The 21,539-nt window shown below is 36.1% G+C and overlaps 1 protein-coding gene across 1 annotated transcript in view; it reads left to right on the forward strand.

Annotated features, from left to right (window-relative positions):
• The first annotated feature begins 216 nt into the window (after window positions 1-216).
• The window catches only part of LOC113234649 (small conductance calcium-activated potassium channel protein), a 185,585-nt gene continuing 164,262 nt past the window's right edge, over window positions 217-21,539 (forward strand). Inside the window, exon 1 of the mRNA XM_026470051.1 lies at window positions 217-960. Within this exon, the coding sequence (XP_026325836.1) occupies window positions 217-960 (744 nt within the window). The remainder of the gene's footprint in view (window positions 961-21,539) is intronic.

Here is a 21,539-nt window from a genome sequence, read left to right on the forward strand (position 1 = left end):
TTATTCAACCCTTCTATTATATTTTAGGACTGTATATTATGACCCATTTCCCTTGATAGTATATTGTTTTCAATCATATTTTTATTACGGCTTTCGTCACAAGCGGAGCTTTAGTTTGTAGCTGAAATACAAAGTTTACAGAGCATAAATCTAAACCTACACACTGTATGTTTTCCCTAATAGTAGGTTTCGGCTTGTTTCAGATAAATCGATACGATGTCGGCCCCAACTACAGACAGCACTGAAGCAATTACTAATTCAGGATACGGCAGCAGTGACGAAACAGCCAGTTTACTTGTTTCCGGACCCTCAGTAACAGTAATTGTTCCAGCAGAAAATAGAACGGTAAAGCCTGTACTGCAAAGACAAGACTGCACTACTCATTTAAGACCTCAATTGTCTGGCGGTGCTGGTAGCGAAGAAAGCGGAGCATCTATAAGAATTGAAGATGGAACAATAGCAAGAAGTGTACCAGATATAGAATTGCAGTGTAGAGATCAACCAGCTGACCGCCCACAGACACTGGTATCTCCTGTGGCCACCTGTTCCCACAGAGGGTCAGTGACCGCATGCCAGTTAGTTCCGCATTCGTACACTAGATGTCGAGTCTGCGAAAGACGGCAGTCGACAGCCCCCATATCGGCACTACAACTAGCGCGATCTGTGTCAAGAGAGAGTGTACGATCGGCAGTGCACTACCCTTGCGGGTGCAGCTCGCTCCACGCGGTGAGCACCTGCCCTGCTATACAACCTCCGGCCTTATTACTTCCAACTTCAAGCACTAGAATTATTCGGCAAAGCTCGCAACCGGAGTCGAGCGCATGCGCGGCACACTGCCCTCACCACGCCCACCATCACCCTAGCGCCTCACTGCGTCAACTCAGAGAACCTGGAGATGGAATCGCCGGCATCGCTGCGGACACTATGCGGATCAACGGTGGCATGCGCCCCTTCAAACAGGTAATTTACATAACTGGTAGGTGGCGCCACTATATAGAAGTCGCTTTCAACGTCGTAAGTAAAAATCAATGTTGCTCCCGCTATAATTAGAATTAGAAGTTCATTTTTTATTTACTCATGACATCGAATGGCATTCGATATATGAAAGAAAATACGGTATTATGTAATCGACTTACAACAGGGTCGAATGGAAGCGACAAATATTCTCTAGGTTAAGCTAATTATATTTACACAATTATCTGGATTCAAAATAATAACTCGGGTGATAAACTAATTTAAAGCTTCGGTTAGAAAATGTAATCTGAGTAAGAATGATGACAAAAGAAATTGGGCTAAAAATATTCCAGCGGTTGTTTGTTTAAAAAAATGGCTGCACAAACTGTTTGACAGCGCTCTGGAAAAAGTGTGCCTAATTAAGACGCTAAGTGAATTGTTCAATAAAAACAGCTGTGCAATTTTAGGACGCGTTTAAATGATTCATTTAAAAGTCTTGTCACTCGGAAAAAAGTGCGTGCCAATTTTGTACATTAGCGATTTTTTTTCATGAAATTAAGCCGTTGTCATAAAAATATGTACAATACCACCTCGTAGGCTCATTTTATTTTAGAGTTTTGTTTTTTCACCTAAATTTAACAAAAATGTTTCTGATCGTTAGGAAATTAAACCATTTCTGCGGCAGTAAGGAAGCGCAAGTGCACTTCCAACTTATGGCAATTTACATTGTTTTTACTGCACTTGCGTGTTCCAGCGTATCGTTTTGCGTCACTGCAATTTCGTTCCCTACGGTTGAGATAGACCTTTTGATTGTTTAGACCTTCTGTCAGCGTGTGGATATAATTTGTAAATACGTAGACACATCTAGTATTAGTGTATATTAGAATTATTCATGTGTTGAAAAAGTTTTATAATCGTGCATTTATGTGCCCATAAACAACCAGTGCTCTAGAAGCAGTTTCAGAAAAAATCATAAGCAGTATCACTAACATTTATTGGTAACTACGATAACATTGCATTTTGCAGTTGGCGTGTAAGTGCTGTGTAAGGGTCTTGAGACGGGTTCTCATTTTCTTCTCCTGTCCTCGAAAAGGTCCTTGGAAAGAAGGTTTTTGAATGTGTGTTTTACCTACAGGGGCTGCTCCTCTGTCCACAAACACTGTCGCAGACCCGCCGGGCGAGACTGAGACGTGCATTCACGGAAGCCACTGGAGATACAGTTCACTACGTTAGAACGGTGGGCTTCAAATTATTGGATTATGCACCGCCAAATACTGCCGTCGACTGTACAATCTACGGATCTTATAATTGACATCTGAAAGCGCTTATTCGCAAATCGAGTTTAGCTTACCATGTTAAATTTGAAACTGACCTGGATTCAGTAGTGAATACTAGAAATATTGATGTTGAATAATGGATAAAACCAATTAAAAAATTTTCAAAAAAAATTTGGGTATTATATAAAGTTCGAAATGATATAGAGTTTTTAATTTATGTTTTTTAACTCTATGGTATTTCTGGGAAGTTTTTTTGTTTTATAAATCCGCAAGTAATAGAAAATTAATCAGATGCGGTGATATTTCTAGTAAATTAAAACTTCATTATTATTAAATAAATTTTAATTATTTTTAGAAATATCTCCTTAGCTTGCTGGTAATTTCAGCCAACTAGAAATTTGGCTAAGATTTCATTAATTTAATTTACTGAGCGCCCTAGTTTTGGATTCCTTAGGAAAGCCTTCGTGTTAGTTGTACAGTCGAGCAGAGATGTTAGTGAAATTATCACGAGAGTAATTTGTTAGTTGGCGAATGTGTCGTCCCCATAGCTTCGTCTAATGACCACAGTTAGCCTCCCCTCCACCGCCCCCGGCATCTTCCCCGCACGGAAATCGCTTCTCACGAACAAATCGTTTTCTGCATCACTTCGTTCGAGCAAAAATTGTCATCATATATCACTGAGCACTTATTGGTAACAGCAAATTGGCTTTCAATATCGAGTTTCTTATCAGTGTTGTGGCAGGTACGTTTACGACGTCATCACTTACTATTTTGACTTTGACATCTTCATTTGCAAGTGCATCACTTTCAAGATTTCAGGTATTGAAAATAGAAAACGTTTTGTCATCGCTTTGGGGACCCATTACTCAAGCAAATACACAGCACCTACACAACCATTAGCCATCCGCTCATTCACAGTTGATGGGTATAGCGCTATGCACTTTAGCTCGATGACTAGTTTGCACTGAAAAAATATCGCTTTCCATTTAGATGATATTTTCTTTTGTAGAGTAATTACTAAGCAATAGCTTACCAAAACTAATGAGTGAATTTTCAACTTTAAGGTCAGAGGAAGAACGTTTACGAAATTTAGCTTTTTGAGTTAGACGAACTAGTATCTTACTCGATCGTAAATAGGCTGGTTTGGTGGCCATCGGCAATTATTCCTATAATAAAATCACCTACCTTGTCCCTCACTGTTAATAGAATACATACCCACGCGTGCGTGAAAGCTTTACCTTTCACAACAGATTTTACCCTTTCAAATCGAATTTGCTCTTCGAGAAGAGGTCTCTTAATCTCTATTAAAGTCGAGAGAATATACCAGAGTAAGCGTCCGTGTTATTGAAGATTATTCTGCATCGCAACCTCTAATCATTTATTTATCATAAAATATATGTAAAAGTATATTTTTGTAAGATCATATTTTGTTATCGTTTCTTTGTTTAACTTAATGAACTTTAACATAAGGTACATAAATTAGTATTACGTTTGTCAGCAAATAAATTCTAACTAAAAGTTCTAAGTTGATTATGGAGCTTGCTCTAGCCTGTGTAATCGGCAATGTAATAATGAAAGGCAATTACGATATTCCTGGCGGTAGGCCAAATAAACAAGTCATTTTTGTAAGCCTTATTACTTAGCTGAGTTGATATAAATACCTCAAAAAAATTGACATCACAAAATTTGTGCCCATTTTTTTAGGTGGGTAAAAGCTTTACTAAAATTTATTGTAGACTAATGTATAAAGCAGGGTGTCTTAATATGATTTGCTACTGAGATTTTCTTACGCATTTGTAATAACAGCGCAACAACTTAAGTACCTTTGACCTTGCCTTTAGTTTATTACTAGGCGACATATTCACGAATTTCCTTTTCTTCTACATTATTTTCGTTAAGTAGGTAAGAAAACACCCAGCCTTATATTTTCCCTTAATGGACGGAGCTTTGTTTTTCGTGGATACGGGTATAAGTGAACTGGTTCAAGTTTCAACGGATTTCTTTAGTTGGAACAACATTGAGTGGCGCCAAATATTACTGATACATTTATTGATGTTTTTATAAACTCTGTTTATGCTTCATTAGGTTTTGTATAACACTTTTTTTATAGCAATTTTTAGGGATTATCTGAGGATTGCATCCTTCTTCTTAATGCATCGATGGCATAAACTATGATGCTTACTGCAACGTGGTGACAGGATTTACCAGTCCGTGTAGGGTACCTCCTTTCGTGCACCTCATAGCGTTAAATCGATAATTTGTATGGGTGATAGAGGATAACACATTTGCATCTTTACCTTACATCTTCTTATCTTATATCTCCAAAATCCGTATACTATTTTCGCCTGTTTAAGCAAGACAGAAATTCAATGAAAAAACAAAATAATGATCTTCTTATTTACGATGAAACCAGTTTACAAGTTAATAAAGTGTTATTCGTTAAACTTAACTATAACAATGAATATACTCATTGGAAAACGGGGTTAAATGCATGTAAAAATATGCACAAATGCGAATGAAAAGTGGTAGATTCAGAGTCTGCACGTAGCTATAAGCTATAACCTTTAATGTTCGTTCGAAAAATTCGCTTGCATTTTGAATACCGGTGGATAAAATAAAAAAAATATCACAATTCTGATTTAGATTCCTTTACTTTGCATTTTAGTTCAAAAGTTTATTCTATTCTTATTCTATTCTATTAGTAGATTGAATGACAAAATGACAATAATATTTTACATCATAAACCTTCAGTAATAAAAACAAAACTTTTAAATTATTCCCGACAATAGAAATTTATTTAGTTTAGATAATTTATTTATTATTTTAATTATTGAGTACACTGAACACTTCTGAGAAATTTTCATAGTATTTTACGCTTTAACTTCTAACTACTTTGTATATTCACTGCATTAAGAAACAAAACATATATAAATATGACAAGCATTTAAATACCTATCGATTACCACAAGAATCATATGAATATAATGAGTAACTATTTTTAAAATAAATTAATAACAGTCGCGGGTAGCGACGAAAATCGCGAAAATTTGCGAAAATGGCGTAAAAAAAACTATAAGTCGTGAGGAAGAAAATTGACGAATCCTATCACAACTCACAATATAACGACCTAAAAAAGGTTTTAATAGAACCTCTATTGAATAAAGTTATGTGTTTATGCCATATTTTACTCCAAAAAGTATTTTAATAATGAATAAACTTTTTTCAAAAAAACAATCACAAAGTGCAATGATCTCCACTTTGATGACCTTTTTTCCAATAAGATTGTGATTCCCATAAGATATCAAATGTTAAAGTTTTAACACCATCTAAAAAGCACATCCTGACAAACATTTTGATAGGTAATAATTACAGAAATTAATTAATAATGTCATCTATCACAATTAAAGTCTTCATCAAACACTAAACGTCAACAATCCCGCCAAGGTTTTTTTTTCACATTTTTTTCTGTTGTAGGGACGCATCATGAATATTTGTTTCTTTATACTATGATATCGACTATTTAACAGTGAAATACTAGTAAAACTTTGGTGTTAATACATGCGGTAAATACATGCGGTAACACATGTATTAACATGTATTAATAACTGTTCAGTAAGACAATTATTTTCATTTCTCCACAAAATACCAACATTGACGGATCTTATTCCGTTGCTCTGAAGGCGATATTCTAACACAAGTGTATATGTAGCTTGATGTGCTCGTGACTATACTCAAAGATCTTAGTAATTTTAAGATACGTTACGTATCTTTATACAATCCACGGGATTATAGGGCGTGACAAAAAAAAACATGAATAATTTTATGATAATAAATGCATTTTTTAGCAAAAACATAATTTTTGTCTTACGTATAAAAGACTGTATGCAAAATATGAATGAATTAACCCATTTACACGTCCTACTATTAGGCACGGGTCTCGTCTCAGGAGAGGGTTTTAGGCCATATTTCGCCACGTTAACCCAATGAAGGCTGGAGAAATCACACGGTTTTCGAGGGTTGTGAACCTTCTTCGATGTGCAGGTTTCATCACGATGTTTTCGTTCATCGAAAAACTCGTGGTAAATTTCAAATGAAATGTCGCCCATAAATAAACATATAATACAATAAAACTCACACCTCTGAGTTTTTCGGAATTTATGGCCCGGATTCGAACCCACAGCCTGTTTGAGAGGCAGCAGGTCAAAGCACTACTACGGATTTTGTATATACTTCTATATTTTACATATATGTAGTCAATGTATTATGTGAAGTTGTACACGGAAGCAATTCTCTGCAACGACTGCTACACTAGATAATACTGGAACATCCAATAGTTTAGTCACAAATTTTTTACTATATTTTCTTCACGTCTTAGTGAAAAAAAAAAAAACTTACGTCCTTTTATTTGCTATTCTGTTTGTTTCATTGCCAAACCTTGCGGTAGACTTTTTCGTATAAACCCTTGCAGACTTGGCAACATTTTGGATAATAAACCATGTAATCAGTTTTTGGAAGGATGCCCGTACACATGAAATAGCAGTCTACTCCTGTTTGGTTATTACCAATATACATATGTACATATAGTACTGCCAACTCTTTTCTTCTCACATATTATCACACAAGTTTTTCTTATGGGATTGAGTAACAATCTCGAATCACAACTGACCATGACATATATAGCTATAACCTGTTAATTTTTTCAAGGACATAGTATTTATTTTATTCAATCTTTACATAACACGGGTTCTTAATGTCGAGTACCGTGTTCTGAGAGGTTATGTACAAGATTTTAAGACTTAATTATTGTAATGATTGCGTACAATACTTTTTCTACAAGTAAATTAAAACAATGAAACTAAATCAATATTTAAGATTATTTGTACACAATACACGACGACAAATTCAAAAGAAAGTCGAACAAACGCTATAAAACAAGAAAACCAAAGAGATAGAATAGAAGAGTCCGTGATTGGCCAAATACCGCTTATAGTTTAACCAATCAGGAAGAAGAAGTACATTTCAATAACGTCATATTTGGTATTTTAATTATCCAAAATACGATGTTGTTTTTTTGACACTCCTTACATAGTTTTCAATCCAGTAGCGAGTAGATTGGACAATCTATTGTTTTATTTCGTATTTTGGTTCGGAACTTAAAAGAGCGCCTTTGTGATATAGTTTATGAAGTTATAATGGATAGATTAAAGTACAGGAGTAGAAAAACCTAATTGATATGCGTGGTATCTAGTACTTTTCCTTATATATGCTTTTTGAAGATTACACCAAATAACTCGATTTTTGTTTCAAGGTTATCAATATCATATTAAATAGGTGCTAACATAAAAACAAGAAAAAGCTTATTTTCCTGCAAAAACTTTTCTTTTTGATCAAGACAACAAAAGTTGAAATTTGCATATCGTTAAGGGAATATACAAATTTTCGGGTTTCTCTTTATTTAAAGATAAAAAGGGCATATTGTATTTCAAATAATTATTACTTTAAAAAATCTACAAATTGATGACAAAGAATCTTGAAATGTGAAGAAATGCGAGATTATTTTATTATATGCCACTACCACATGTAGTATGTATATAAATAGGCAGTGATGTAAATACCACAACGATAGCGACAAAAGAAAATTTTCAGGAGTATAGTTACTTTTTTCTACGTACTTGCTGCTCAATTAAACGGAAACCAATATGTTATCCATAGTACATGTAGTATACTCGTTCACGTTTAATTATTGTTCATCCGATTACGTTAAACTTCTACATGTATATTGTTGCACCTACGCTCACAAAAAAGTATTGGAACCCACTGCGGGGAATGGATTTCTTCTAAAGAAAGATTTTAGGCCATCTCTTGCAGAGCTAAAAAACAAACAGCTTTTCCTTTTAGCGGCATTAAAACTCATCCCGGGTCTAGCTAAAAATTCATAAAAAAGTCTTGTTATACTTGATTTCCACAGATGATCGTCATTTATTTATGCTATAGACGAATTTCAAGTGTATCTATTCAGTGAATTATCTACATAATAATATCAGTGCCTCCAGTGAAAAACAGAATAAGGCGACTTATGCCTTTTTGTTTTTATTGCACCATTGGCTTCAGCGTGTCCGATTACATAACATATCAAAAGGACGTCACTTTTTCAGTCTCCTAACATCGTTTTTTTATTGCACTAAGGGCATAACTTACTGTTCCTAAAGGCATAATTCTAGTTATCGGGCATTTTTTAGGAGTCTAAAGGGAAAAGTGCTCTCGTTTCAAAAAATACATGCACGTTTTAACGATTAATTGCAGATATATTTTTACATAAAGACACTTTTCGTATTGTTCCACAATGACGGGGAATAAAAGTAGGATTAAAAGCGACTATTACCTTATTCCACAGCGTCCCTAAAGGCATAATTGAGCTTTCTGTTTGTTCCACTAGACACGATTGGTCATACCCGCGACTATACCGTGTTGCTATTGGTTAATAGATTACAAACGAAAACTTGTCGTTTTATTTATTTACCGATTTTATATCTTTTATCAATGTGGTTAATATCATAAGTATTATTATAACCATAGAACAGTCACAGCAATGGTTATAATAATACTTATGATACTAACCACATTTCGTATAACAGTCATAGTTAAAGGAATAAGTCGTTTTATGTCTTAAAATTTGTTAACATAAGGCGTGTTAAGCACTCATAAACAAGGATGTAACTCGAAAAAACTTAAAAAATATACAAAATATGACTGAATTTTTTACCAGTACCCATCAAACGAAAGCGTAGATGTATACCTAAAGCTAGAAATCATAAAAAGTAATAATAATAAATGCGATCAACCAATAATCAATAAAAGTATGTTTTTTTGCCTCTCCTCAAAAGTGTCTATTTTGAGTTATTCCCTTTTTCACTGGAGGCACTGATATTATCCCCGCGTGGATGTAGTTAAATTATTATTTCGTTAATGGAACGGACATTAAAACCGTAATCAACAAAGAACCTTAGAAGCTAAGAACTAAATTGTGACTGTGAACGTACCTAAGACGTTTATAGACATAACGCGCTATAAAGCTGTGTCATTTACCCTGTTGCGGGTTGTAGAGACATACGATATGAAATTTTTATAAATTCTTGAATTTATAAAAATATATTTTTTTAAATTTATAATTATTATTTTTCAAGAAATATAATTTTTCATAAATTTCCAAAAAAAAAAAAAAAAAAAATTAAGAATGATTAAAAAAATCAATCTTGGCGACAATCTCAAAAAAGATTGTCGTCAAACTTGGGTCTTATATGTAAAATAAAAAGAAATTTATTGACTGTATTTACTTTTTGTGGGTCATGATTGAATGACAAATATATAATGCTTACCCAGGCTTACCTGTTTCTAGCCGTGATGAACGGTACACAGATAAAGTTTCAAAAGTTAAATTATTTTAGTCTTCGTTTAGATTTTAATACTTACAATAACTAATATTCTATAGGCTACGTAGACTTCGGTAAAATTAAGACACTGAAATTACAAGGTACATCGTTGTGTAATAGTAATTAAAGTTCGTTAACTTTTTAGTAGGGAAATGGCGTTTTCAAGACTCTAGCCCGCATTAGGCCAATGTTGCGGGCTAAACTTTCTCTTTAGAAGATACTTCTACCCAGTAGTGAGACGTCTAATGGTTGGCGATGATGATAGTATTGCTTTAAAAAACACCTATAATACCTACAATATGCCACTTGCCTTTTTTGTACCGCTCATGTCTCTGGTCACTAGATATGCGGTGTTAAGAGGGCACCGAGCTTCTGGCGCTAATTGATTTTAGATATTTTATATGTTCCGTGTATGTGTGCGTGCGTATGGTATACGTTTGTAAGGCGTGTGTAAGCAGCGACACAACCTCTAAGCGTGGCGGCTCTGGCTAGTACGGGTGTAGTATTTCTTTCATATAACAAATACGCATTTTGAAAATGTACGGAGTAAATGTTATAGAAAATATTCAGTTTTGTCATTATTTAATAACTGATGACCTTCCGTGAAGTATTTACGCCATACTAAGGGTAGAGGTAACTTCGCTTTTCTATAGAGGAAACTACAAGTGATCGTGTTTCTAAAGAGTATGATTTACCTATAGAGTGAATCCATAAATATCTTATACGTTAATCTCATAACTAAAGCTCTAGTGATAACGATACAGTAAGGGATCAAACAAACGCCATTATTTCGCAATTACTTATCGCTGCCTCGGCGCAGTCTTAAGAATTTTTTTAGTGAAAGGACTGTTACTAGCATGACTTCGATAGTGTAGTCTTCAGTAGCATCGAAAGGCGAAGTTCTTATCTAGCTAGGCGCCCTCAAGCAGCTTAGCTTATTACTTGTTTAGAACCTTCACTTACGTTCGTCCTTTTGTCAGATGGCGAATTTTTCTAGTCTAGATAAGGCCTTTACTTGAAATGGCTAATCTGAAAAACAACTGTTTTTACCTTGGTAAGATGAGGAACTTTACGCAAGGGTGCAGTACTGTCACCATACTTATTACAGCTAAGCGATAATGTGAGCATTAATGCGTTCCGGCTTTGAAGGGTTAAAGGTGCTTGTGAAACTACAGGCACATGTGACGGGCGCAGTGGCTGTGACCCTCAGTTCTTTGCTATAAAGCTCTGAGAGGTACTTCAACTGTTATGGGTAGGCGTGTCGTTTACCACCAGGCGCAAGATTTATTTGTTGTCACTTGATATTATAAAAGAAATATGTTTAAAAAAAAGAATTGTGATGTCGAAGCAGCTTCCACTGTAGTGCGCATCTCAAAGGAGCACTCTAACCAGATTAGCTTTGCAGGACTACAACCTATTCGATTTAACCTGAATTTTGCCAGATGGCATTCGCTGTTATCCTATTTGGAAAGGATTACTTGGGATTTTGCCCTTATACTCTGTGTAGTATTTTTAGAAGGGTAATAAACTCATGCATTACGGTACCTATTCGTGGTGAACATGTAAATTCTACGGCAAGACCTAAGGCACTTAGAGGAAGCCATGGACGTAGAAATACATTAAAAATAATGAGATAGCGTATGCGTATACTTTCCCTTACAAGGAAATAAGATTTAAATTTCGGTGAATTAGTCGTAAAAGTTATGAAATAAGAAAAGTTTTACACATAGCAACAACAACATAAAGCAAATATGATAAAACTTTTCTTCTAAAAAGAAAATTGCTTCCTTTCACGTCGTTTTTAATTCAAACACGTATGAACGATCAGATGAAAAGGAATTTCGTTCTGTTTGTCCGTAAACACGATTATTTTTCAAAACCTATCGATATGAATTACGATCAAATATCGCATTACGAGACGCTTCCGTTTCCTGATTTATTTGCTTTTGTTTTTACGGCGATATTAAATAACTTTTTTTTTTCATTTTCGGTGTTCTTTGTAACAACTATATGTTCAGAAGAAAAAATATTTTGGATCTTACATTGAATGATGATTGAATATAAAGCGGTAACCACAAGATGGTACGCCAGAAGGAAAGTTGCTTTGTCTACATAGTTTCGCTTATTTTTATTGATATTAAGCCTCCTGTGCTCGCAATTTCGCTGGCTTCTGTAAAACTTTTAATTCGAAGTACAGCAGTGACATTTTTAGTTTTCTAAATTGATTCTAGTCTTGGTATTCTAGGTTTTTATATATATCAAGTGACGGGCCGAACTCGTGTGGCTGGTAGTAAGCTACACGCCTGTCTCTGTAACAGAATTCTGTTAGTGGCTGTACTTGTACATTATTAGAGTATTAGATGCATGTTCGTGGTTTATCTGAGCCAGTTGTAGATAATAGCTTACCTCTCAGATGTGAGAGTCCATAAATTTGGCCGCGGGCACTGATCCACGGTTCCTGGATCTGTGCTGTGTCGTTTACCTCCAACCACTTCCGGAACTGAACCGTTGCGGCATGACTGTGGTGGAGGTTGTCCTGGACGACTTGCAGTTTATTGAGCGAGGGGGACACCGCGATCGCCAAACAGCAGCTCCACGTCCTCGTTCTCGCTCAATTGGATGTCTATCATCCCCGACACACACTCGTCGTCACTGATGGACACCTCTGGGCATTCGTCGGCGACCACGGGGTCGGGGGTCGGGGAGGGCCCTTTTCCTTCCCTGGTGATACCAAAGGAGGTAGAGGGCTACTGGGAAACATCCATACGTTCCGAGTTGTGTATTGGTGACGCCTTATTTTCTGGTGGTGCGTCAGTGTAAAGGCCCCTTCTTGTCCTGAATCTGAGGTAGACCGTGCCCCGCTGAAAGGTGAAGCGCCGGTCATGCCCCAGGATAGTTGGGACCAGATCTTCGGGGAGGCTCACCAGCACGAAGGTATGACCACGTTGCTGATTCAGCTTGTGGACAAGCCAACGGTGAGCCTCCGCCCACTGGTTCTGCCAGTAGTCCGGGGATTAGTAGTCCACAGACCACCTTCCGGGGAGTCTCCTCCCCATTTTTCAATGAGAGGGTCTCCCCGGACGGCAGTCTGATGGTGCTGACGGCGTCCTCCAGCCACTGGAAAGTGGCATCGTCGTGGCTCCACAGTTTCAAGGCCCCATCGCTGTAGACGGGTTTTCGTCGAAACTGTGGGCCGACATCATCCTCGCCGCATTCCTCCGCTCCTTGAGCGAGGCACTCATATAGAGCCTCCTGTATGGCATCGGCATCGGGGCTCCGTATGAATCCGGTTTTGGCCGAGGTAATAACCGCCATGAGGTCGGGGTTGGTTGCCTCGGCGTATGATCTGGTCTGGGCGGGCCTCTCAATTTTCTGCCGCTTGTGCTCGCCTCTTGGAGAGATGGTCTCATCGAGGCGGGCCTGTTTGGCATTGGTCGAGGACCTGTGCACCTTGTTCGCCGATTTACTCTACTACTAGAGAGGGAGGGGGGCCGTTCCAGGGGTTGCGAGTCCGGTCTAGGGAGCCGCTTTGATGCGGTCCCAGGGCCATCCCCGTCACCCACTGAGGGCCTCACCTCTCCCTCTTTTTGCTGGGTGTTGCTCGTGTTTTGAAGGCGCTCGCGCTCTCGGAGTCGACTTCTTTTGTTTTTCCGGGCAGGGCGTCCCCTGCTCCCATTGGGGGTTGGAGGTGGCCGTACACCCTAGTCACCTTCCCCTTCCTTACGGACGGGTGCCGTGGTCCTAGGTTTACGACTCACCAGAGTCCAACCCTACCTCGAGTGCTGTGTGCGTTGGGTTCTGACCAGTAGAACCTAATGTATGAACGGGGGCCACGGACATTGAGGTTCGGGCCACTACAGCCTGTGTGGTACTAGCACCAGCATCAGAGTATGGTTGGCTTTTGGGTTTCCCCTTCGGCCTTCCACTCCCTGAAGGGCGCTGTGTTTGTCTGTCTGACTGTGTGTTTCTTGGGGCACTTTTGGGTTTCCCCGCCAGTAACTCGCGATTGTTTGGGTTGAGTTTGTGAGTTGTTGGTATCCATGTCAAAGTATTAGTTTCTTCATCCTCTTGGTTTCCCACCTACCACGGAGCCCGCACCTTTGGGGATGTCTCATTCGGGACACCAAGACTACCAAGAAGATATAGGTGCAGGGGTTGGGAGCTCAATGCGCGACATCGGGAGCTTGAAATGTGTGGCTGGCTAACTCGATCTCAGTCAGCCAGGTGTTCCACACATCCTTGCCCCTTCAGCATGGCCGAGTCCCCCTACACCTCGCCTGTGGCCCTCTGACGGGATACGCTGCCATTTCCCTGTGGTGGCTAGTCACAGGGCTACCGTTTTGCATGAATCAGAGCCAAAGAGCTGCCGCACGAACTGCCACCCCCGCTGGCTCAACCCTCCAGAATACCGTCATCCCTGCGTACGGCGCTCAACTGCGTAGACATTAACGCGGGAGAGTGTGGATTAAGACCGCCCACCACTTGCCATGGTCCACCTCCAGAAACGCATGGCCGGGCCGTGTTGATCTCTTCGCGCCCTCACTAACAAGACTCAGACTGAAGCTGGCATTTGTCAATGTTGGCCCCAGGGTGTACCAGCTACATCCTTGTGCTTTCTGCAACAACATGTTATTCATGTGCACGCATGAAGGTGGAACAACTTACACACCCCTAGTACTACGACAAGGATTACCTTGTCGTAAATCTATCATACCAATTACACCAATTATGGTGTAATTGGTATGATAGATTTTTTTTAATAGGCGGGGTTGTAAATTTATCGTATGAATTTATAGTAGGTGTCCACATAAAGAAGACTTCAATATCAAGCGTTAACCGGATACGATGAAGCCATTAACATCTATTCAGTTGAATGTTGCCGTTTCAATTCAAACTGTTAACGACTATTAGTCCAAAGTTTGACAGTTAATAATAATCTATCCAATTTTCTACCAAGAAACGGTGGTTTACTGAAAAATGCTAAAAGTTGGATAGATAATGAAAAGAATCTGGTTACTAGATTTACGGTGTTAAGATTCCTTTCTTAAAATGATTTTTAATACCGTGACTTCATTGTGTCTTCAGAAGAATACAAAGGCGAAGTTCCTGTCTAGCTGGAAACAGCGGTCTAATTGGCAAGACCGCCGGCGTGGTAGAATGACATAGCCGCACTGCCTGTCTTTTTCCTTACACGATTAACCTGCTATAATGACGTTGTAGTTTTATAAAGGGCAATAACAGGATTGAGAATTTTAGATCGAAATGGATACTTACTCGTTTTCCGAACTTCGTGACCCTTTTTTAAAAGAACTGATAATGATAAATTTTATTCGCAGTAAGTGTGGTTTACAGAGATGTAATATTATATATAATGTTGATAACATTAAAATACTTCAACTTCTAATTTACAATTTCATAGATTTCTCACAGACGGTGCTACGGCAACAAGCACATAGAAAAATTCGTAAGGTCTGTTGGTTCCCCAAGCAGCACACCCATATCTAAATATATACTATAAGATATCTAATAGAATTTAATTCGATTGAATATTTTAAGAGTTCAAATTCCCTCAAGATATCTCGAAGAAGGTTTCTAGATAATTTAAAGTAAAAGTGGGCACAACTTTATTAGTAAATCACAAGAGTGCTTTGAGAAATTATCTGTAGGGGTGTTAAGAGCGATTCTTATCGTTTTTCGCAAGTAACCCTTTCAGAATGCTACAAGACCATTTGTATAATGTAGACAGTTTATATTTAGTCTTGTAGAAAGTTTTTAGATAATTTATAGTCTATGATAGTTTTCTTAGTAATGCTATTTTAAAACCAAAATACTAAAGCGTTACAAACATAAGACGCAATTCTCTTAATACTAATAGATTTCAAGTTTAATGGCTTACAAAATATAAACTATCAAAATTGCAACATGGCGAAATTAGATATAATATTTCTGACTTTTTCGCGCAATGTCTAATCGGTTAGAAAGCGCAAATTGACATGCGACTGTATTTAAAGTCTTGTGAAAAGTGATGTAAAACCTGCCATAAAAGTAATGCGCTCGCTAAATTTTAAATATTTATGTATAAAATATAAACTTAATAAAAATACAGTTATCGATTTTCGGTTTTAAATATTTATAGAAAGTTTAAACATACAAAATAACTCACAAAACAAACCATTTCCAAGAAGTTCTAGGCTTCTTCAAGCTAATTTAAACTTAGATTTACTTTTTAAAAACAAACGAAATTTTTCTTGGCTTTCATAGTCATTTTATAAAAATAAAAACGGCGATAAGAATTTAAAGCTTTTTCGAAACACTGTTGGGTAGTTTGTCTATAGCTTTATCTATAGAAAAACTTTAGAATACAAAAATATTATTTTTACTTGCCTTATCTAGTTGATCTTGTAGAAGAATATTCACTCTTAAGAAGCTTCTGTGATTGTTCACAAAACGCGATATTTCTAAACGTTTTTTTCTTTTTGACAGTATTACAAAACCTTTATAAAAGTTATAGAATAGTGAGCGTATTATGCAATAAAAAACTTTTCAAAACACTAGGTAAAAAAAAACGATTGAAAAAATCCAATTTGTCGCAAAAAAACGTTATTCTGTATAATTATATGGAATGTGTTATATATGACTAGAAAGGTGGATAAATTCCCTATCATATAAATATAAGGAATATTTTAATGACATACCTAACTTACGTGTTGGAAGAAATAAAATTATCATTACAAAATTGAGGTTATTTCATCACGCCAACCACATTTCACACAATAATTTCACTGTATTCTATTGACAGACGGCACAATACACATACACAATATTGAAGTACAGTAGTTTACGCGCTCATTTCAATTATTTTTATCACTTATTTGTCAACAAACAAATGCCGGCCATAACCGGCCCGAGCGCGAATTGTGACTATTGTATCCAGTGTTGCCAATTTGTGGGGAATTCTCCAAATTGTGGGGAGTTTCAATTAGATTGGGGATTTTGTGGGGATTGGCGCTATTTGGCGAAATGTGGGGATTCTAACATTTTATCATTTTGTTTAATCTATCAATTGCTGATGCATCGCTAGTTTGTTCGTTACTGTTAGAAACACTGTGATGGACTATATCGACGTGTTTTTCAACATCGCACATCCCTCGTATTATTAACAAACAGCTTAAATGGAATTATTATTAGAGTACTTGGTTCTGAATTGTAAAATTAGCAGTTGGTGCGTGTTGAGTTCGCGATTCTTTCTCCCGCTTAGGCCGGTCCCCGGTATGAAGCAAAACGAAATCAGCTATTGATACACAAAGCCGAGCAGTTGGTACTTCCACACCACAACGTACCACTCGTCAACTTTAAATATTAAATATAGGTCGCAAGTGATTATTTCCAACGTTAACATAGTGTCACCAAATGCACAACAAATAATAATTTACTTGATTTTGTAAGGCAAAGAAAAATGATTTTTTGTTCAGACTGATTACAGATTAATGTTGAATCTAATTAATATTATAATTAATATAACTGCCTCCGTGGCCGAACGATTACCATGCCGGACTGCCATGCAGTGGTCCCAGGTTCGATTCCCGGGTCGGGAGAAATATTTGTATGGCCATTCTCTCGTGAATTTGGGTGTAATTTGTGGTTGGTGACCCGCGACACAGAGTTTCCCTAGTGCGGGGCTATGTTGAGTGTGTACGTTATTATTATTATTATTAAAATAAATAAACGATTTAAGGTCATCTAATTTTATAATTAGTTTTACTTTTTACATTCTGTTTACATTCACCGCAAACGTAATAGATTATTACATTTTGAGTTTCTTAATTCTTTATTATATTTTTAAGCGACGTATTTCTTATTAGAACGTTACAAAACCAAAATTCTCCACATCTCGAATTTTCATTATTTAATAACCGCTCACGCGATGCGCTCATCCTACCGCAAAATGGCGGCTATTTGGTTTCGCAAATTAGAAAATGATTCAGTTTAAATACAAGTTTTTAAAAAGAAAAACTATTATTCTGCATTGCTAAATAAATACCCTCCGTACTACAAAAAAACATCTCAAATAAAATGCAGTAATACACCGCAAATCCTGCACTTAAACTGCACTAATGAAATTTTTGGTGTACTTGGGTAAATATGATAATATTCCGTTTGAGTGGTTCTAACGTTTACCATGAAATTACTCCTTAAAGTATAGTTTATAAACATTTATATTCAGGGTAAACTTGAAAAACGCAACTTACGGTATGTTTTCAATAAATAAACACCGACATCACCAGCCCAAACAATAACACACACGATTGTCGTGACGTATTTTTGAAGTTGTTTATTTTTTTTAAATGACAGACCCAGGCATTAAAAACTTTATGGTTTGCTAGAGTAGTTACCGAAATAGCAATTAGTATTAGTTCTTTTACCTGTTATAACTTCGATATCCGATAAATCGGTATAAAATCATCACCGGCACCTCTAGGTGTGGTATGCTTCCAGAGACGCATGAAACGCGTGAGCGGTTAATAATGAAAATTCGAGATGTGGGGTATTTGTGGGGAACATGAACTTTGCTCTCCCCAAATTTGAGGATTTTAACCGTGATTTTTGGAGATTTGGAACAATTGGCATTGGCAACGCTGATTGTATCCAATGATGTGACTTAATATCCAAGATTCACCACCTCCACTAGATCTTTTAATATTCTTTACTTTATCCATTTTGCATGAACTCTTACAACGTCCAATAGAGTAAAAACGCTAATTGTAGTATTTTTGTAAATAAAATCTACTGAAGACGCGCTATAACGTGTTTGTCAATAAATACAAACACTACAGAATGTCTATAAATTAAATATATCTAGAATAAACTTAGGAACACTAGTTTTTAGAGTATTAATAGGCTTTACTGGATGTGTATAGAACAATTTTACTAAAAATAATCAGTTGTTCTACAGATGAACTTAAAATAAGGACTATAATAGTAAATCTTAAGAGAGATTACACTTCATTAAGATGTTTAGTATTAAGGTGTTAAAATTTTGACTTGAGTGAAATAAGTCTATGAGAACAATTTCTTTTTTCTAAAACCATTTATAGAGAACTATTATCAAAATCTATATCATATTTAGACTGTTTATAGATATAACAGTTATAAGGCGTATAAAGTGTGCTCCTTGGGTCGTTTCGTAGCTCAGTTTGCGAGAGCGTCAGACACGGTATGCCTATTATTATATATTTACTGACGATCTATGGACCTTGTTCCGAAATAAATGACTATTGTTACTATTTATTATTATGTATGCTGAAGGGCTCGTTCGGCAAACATCATTTCAAGCTAGGTACATGTTGATGCGGTCAAAGTATTCTTAAACGGAATAAAAACAACAGTTTGTAACACTTGGCAACTGTTTGTATTTATCAACAATAAAAAAAAACCCAAAAACTAAAGAGTATTCTTACCTTTATTACATTAGTTGTGAAATAAATTTCCATGATATGCTTCACAACTACTTTGAAATATTATTCAGTACAATTAAAATGTACATCGATGTTTTTTCTTGTCGTTTGTAGTTCCGTATTTGTAACATGCTAAGAAGTTCGCAGGAATGTATTAATCCTAGTTTTAGTTGCTAGTATTTAAGCTTTTATTCTACCTTACTTGTATGTTTTAACTCTAGTATATCGTAAATTGTAAGGGTGTTAACCCATTAATATTTTCATGTAGAAGTATTTAAAATAAATAGTAAACTACGCATTGAATACTAACAATGTATACATGGGGGTACATAATTATGATAATATTAATTTATGTTTTTGTTACAAAAAGTGCAAAAGAAAATAACACTATGCAATAACAAAATAAAAAAGGAATGTTCGAGAAAACCAGAAATTTAGGAAGTAAGAAAAGGATCCTTGACATGTCACTTGGAGGAATCAAGAAAAAGGGAACCTCGACTAGTAAAAAAGTTGAATAAAAGTCACGGGCATGTTTAATAAGAGGATTTCGGAGGAAGGAAGAGAGCGGCAAACTGTACACAAGTGAAAAATAAACCATTATTAAGTAAGGAGGCGTAAAAAAATTTGGAGTAGAGTAAGTTTTGCCCGAAATTGAGAGATAATAACATATAATATATATATGTTAGTAACAAATATGGACTAATTGGTCTGAGAATGAATGAATTTAAATAAGATGGTCAAATTCACGAAGTCCGTAGATAAATCCCACGTACGTATCCGGGTAGCGAATATCTACATTTGTTTCTCTTGTGATTTTTGGGTCGTAATTTGTGATTGTCTATATCTATGGCACCCTTGAATCAAGGTTTCCCTGCGGGGTTATGAATGCGTGGGTTATTAAATTAAATTATTATTAATAAAACTTGGCAAATAGATGTAATTTCACTAGCATTTGAGGTAGGTTTTTTAATAAAAAATTTACGAATATTGTTAGATCTGTTTAAAATGTGTTATTTTTCAATGTAAAGGTAAAGATAAATTTATTATAATATAACTTAGTCTAATACAATACAAGTAAAATAAATATAAATGAAGCTATTATAGTATTAAAATAAGCATTAAGAAGGGATTCTAAATTATACACTCTTCGTAGTCAAGCTATACTGTAATTGCGATGTCTAAAGTAAGTAAATGTGCACCTGCATTTTAGGCACCATTTTGGGCAAATTTCTTTAAATTACAGCTTAGAAAGAGATTTTCTATTAGTATTTAAATAATAAATTAATTAATAGTTATAAATTAATGATTACCTATCCAAAAATAATTATGAAACATCTTCCAGCAAACTCTCTGTTTCATTTTAAGTTTTATACTTATTTGACGCACAATTTGACGGTCTGTGAAGTTATTGCGAATATCTGTACATGTTTAGTGTATGTATGTTGTAAGCTCAAAGTACTAAACAATTCAAGCAGACTGCCAGAGTGATTCTGCCGTTGCATCTAACTGTAGAAATACACTAAATAGAGTTGCACCCGTTTCTTTTGAAATATGTAATGCGTTTTACAAGTAGACCGTTCATATTTTCAGTACGCCTTCACAATCCAAACGTGACTGCACGGTAGGAGCTTTGAAAACAGAAAATTTTCTATGCAATACTCATACATGCAAAAAGAAAAATAGCAAGATAGCCAATAACGTTGAAGGAGCCGTCTAATATCTCTGTAATATCTTGCTGGTATTATTGTATTCCCCTGACGCCGTCTCTTCAAGTTTACGAGATTACCAACGAACGACTATACGAAAATTTGGACTAAATATTATTGTGTTACATCAAACAGACTGATGATAATATGAACAGTATTATGTACAGTCACGTAGTCAAATTATAATCGAATAAGTGGAGCGAGTATAAAATGGAAATGTGGCTTTGTTCGTACACTTATATCTGCAAAACAGTATCGATAAATATTTGCTATAAAAGCTATTTACTTATATACATAGCCAACATTTGTCACAAAATTCAAATTCTATACTTTCGCGGATTCCACTCTTGTGACATCATGACAAGTTCATAAAAATCATGTCAACATTAACACAAACGATTATCAAAGTAAAACTATTCAATTCTGATAATTGTTTGTTGTTGATATAGTTTTTAAATCGCCTGCATATAGGTAGAAAAAGCTTTAAATTCCAAGTTGCTAGTTATGGTTAGGTCAGAGTAGTTAGTACACTTGAAATTTAAAAAAAGTTTTTATGCCCAACTGAGTTTTTAAGAGCTTATCTCTCAACGGCACATTTTGCAGCAGATTTTATCGCTAACTCTTGAACTTTGTATCCCGTCTTCTCTTCATAAGTACGTCTAATATTTAAGTTGCTTCGTGTAAATGAGGAAAAACTTTTTTTTTAAATGCCATTTA

The sequence above is a fragment of the Hyposmocoma kahamanoa genome, unplaced genomic scaffold, assembly GCF_003589595.1.
Source record: "Hyposmocoma kahamanoa isolate Upper Pololo Valley unplaced genomic scaffold, ASM358959v1 86, whole genome shotgun sequence".
Classification (NCBI taxonomy): domain Eukaryota; kingdom Metazoa; phylum Arthropoda; class Insecta; order Lepidoptera; family Cosmopterigidae; genus Hyposmocoma; species Hyposmocoma kahamanoa.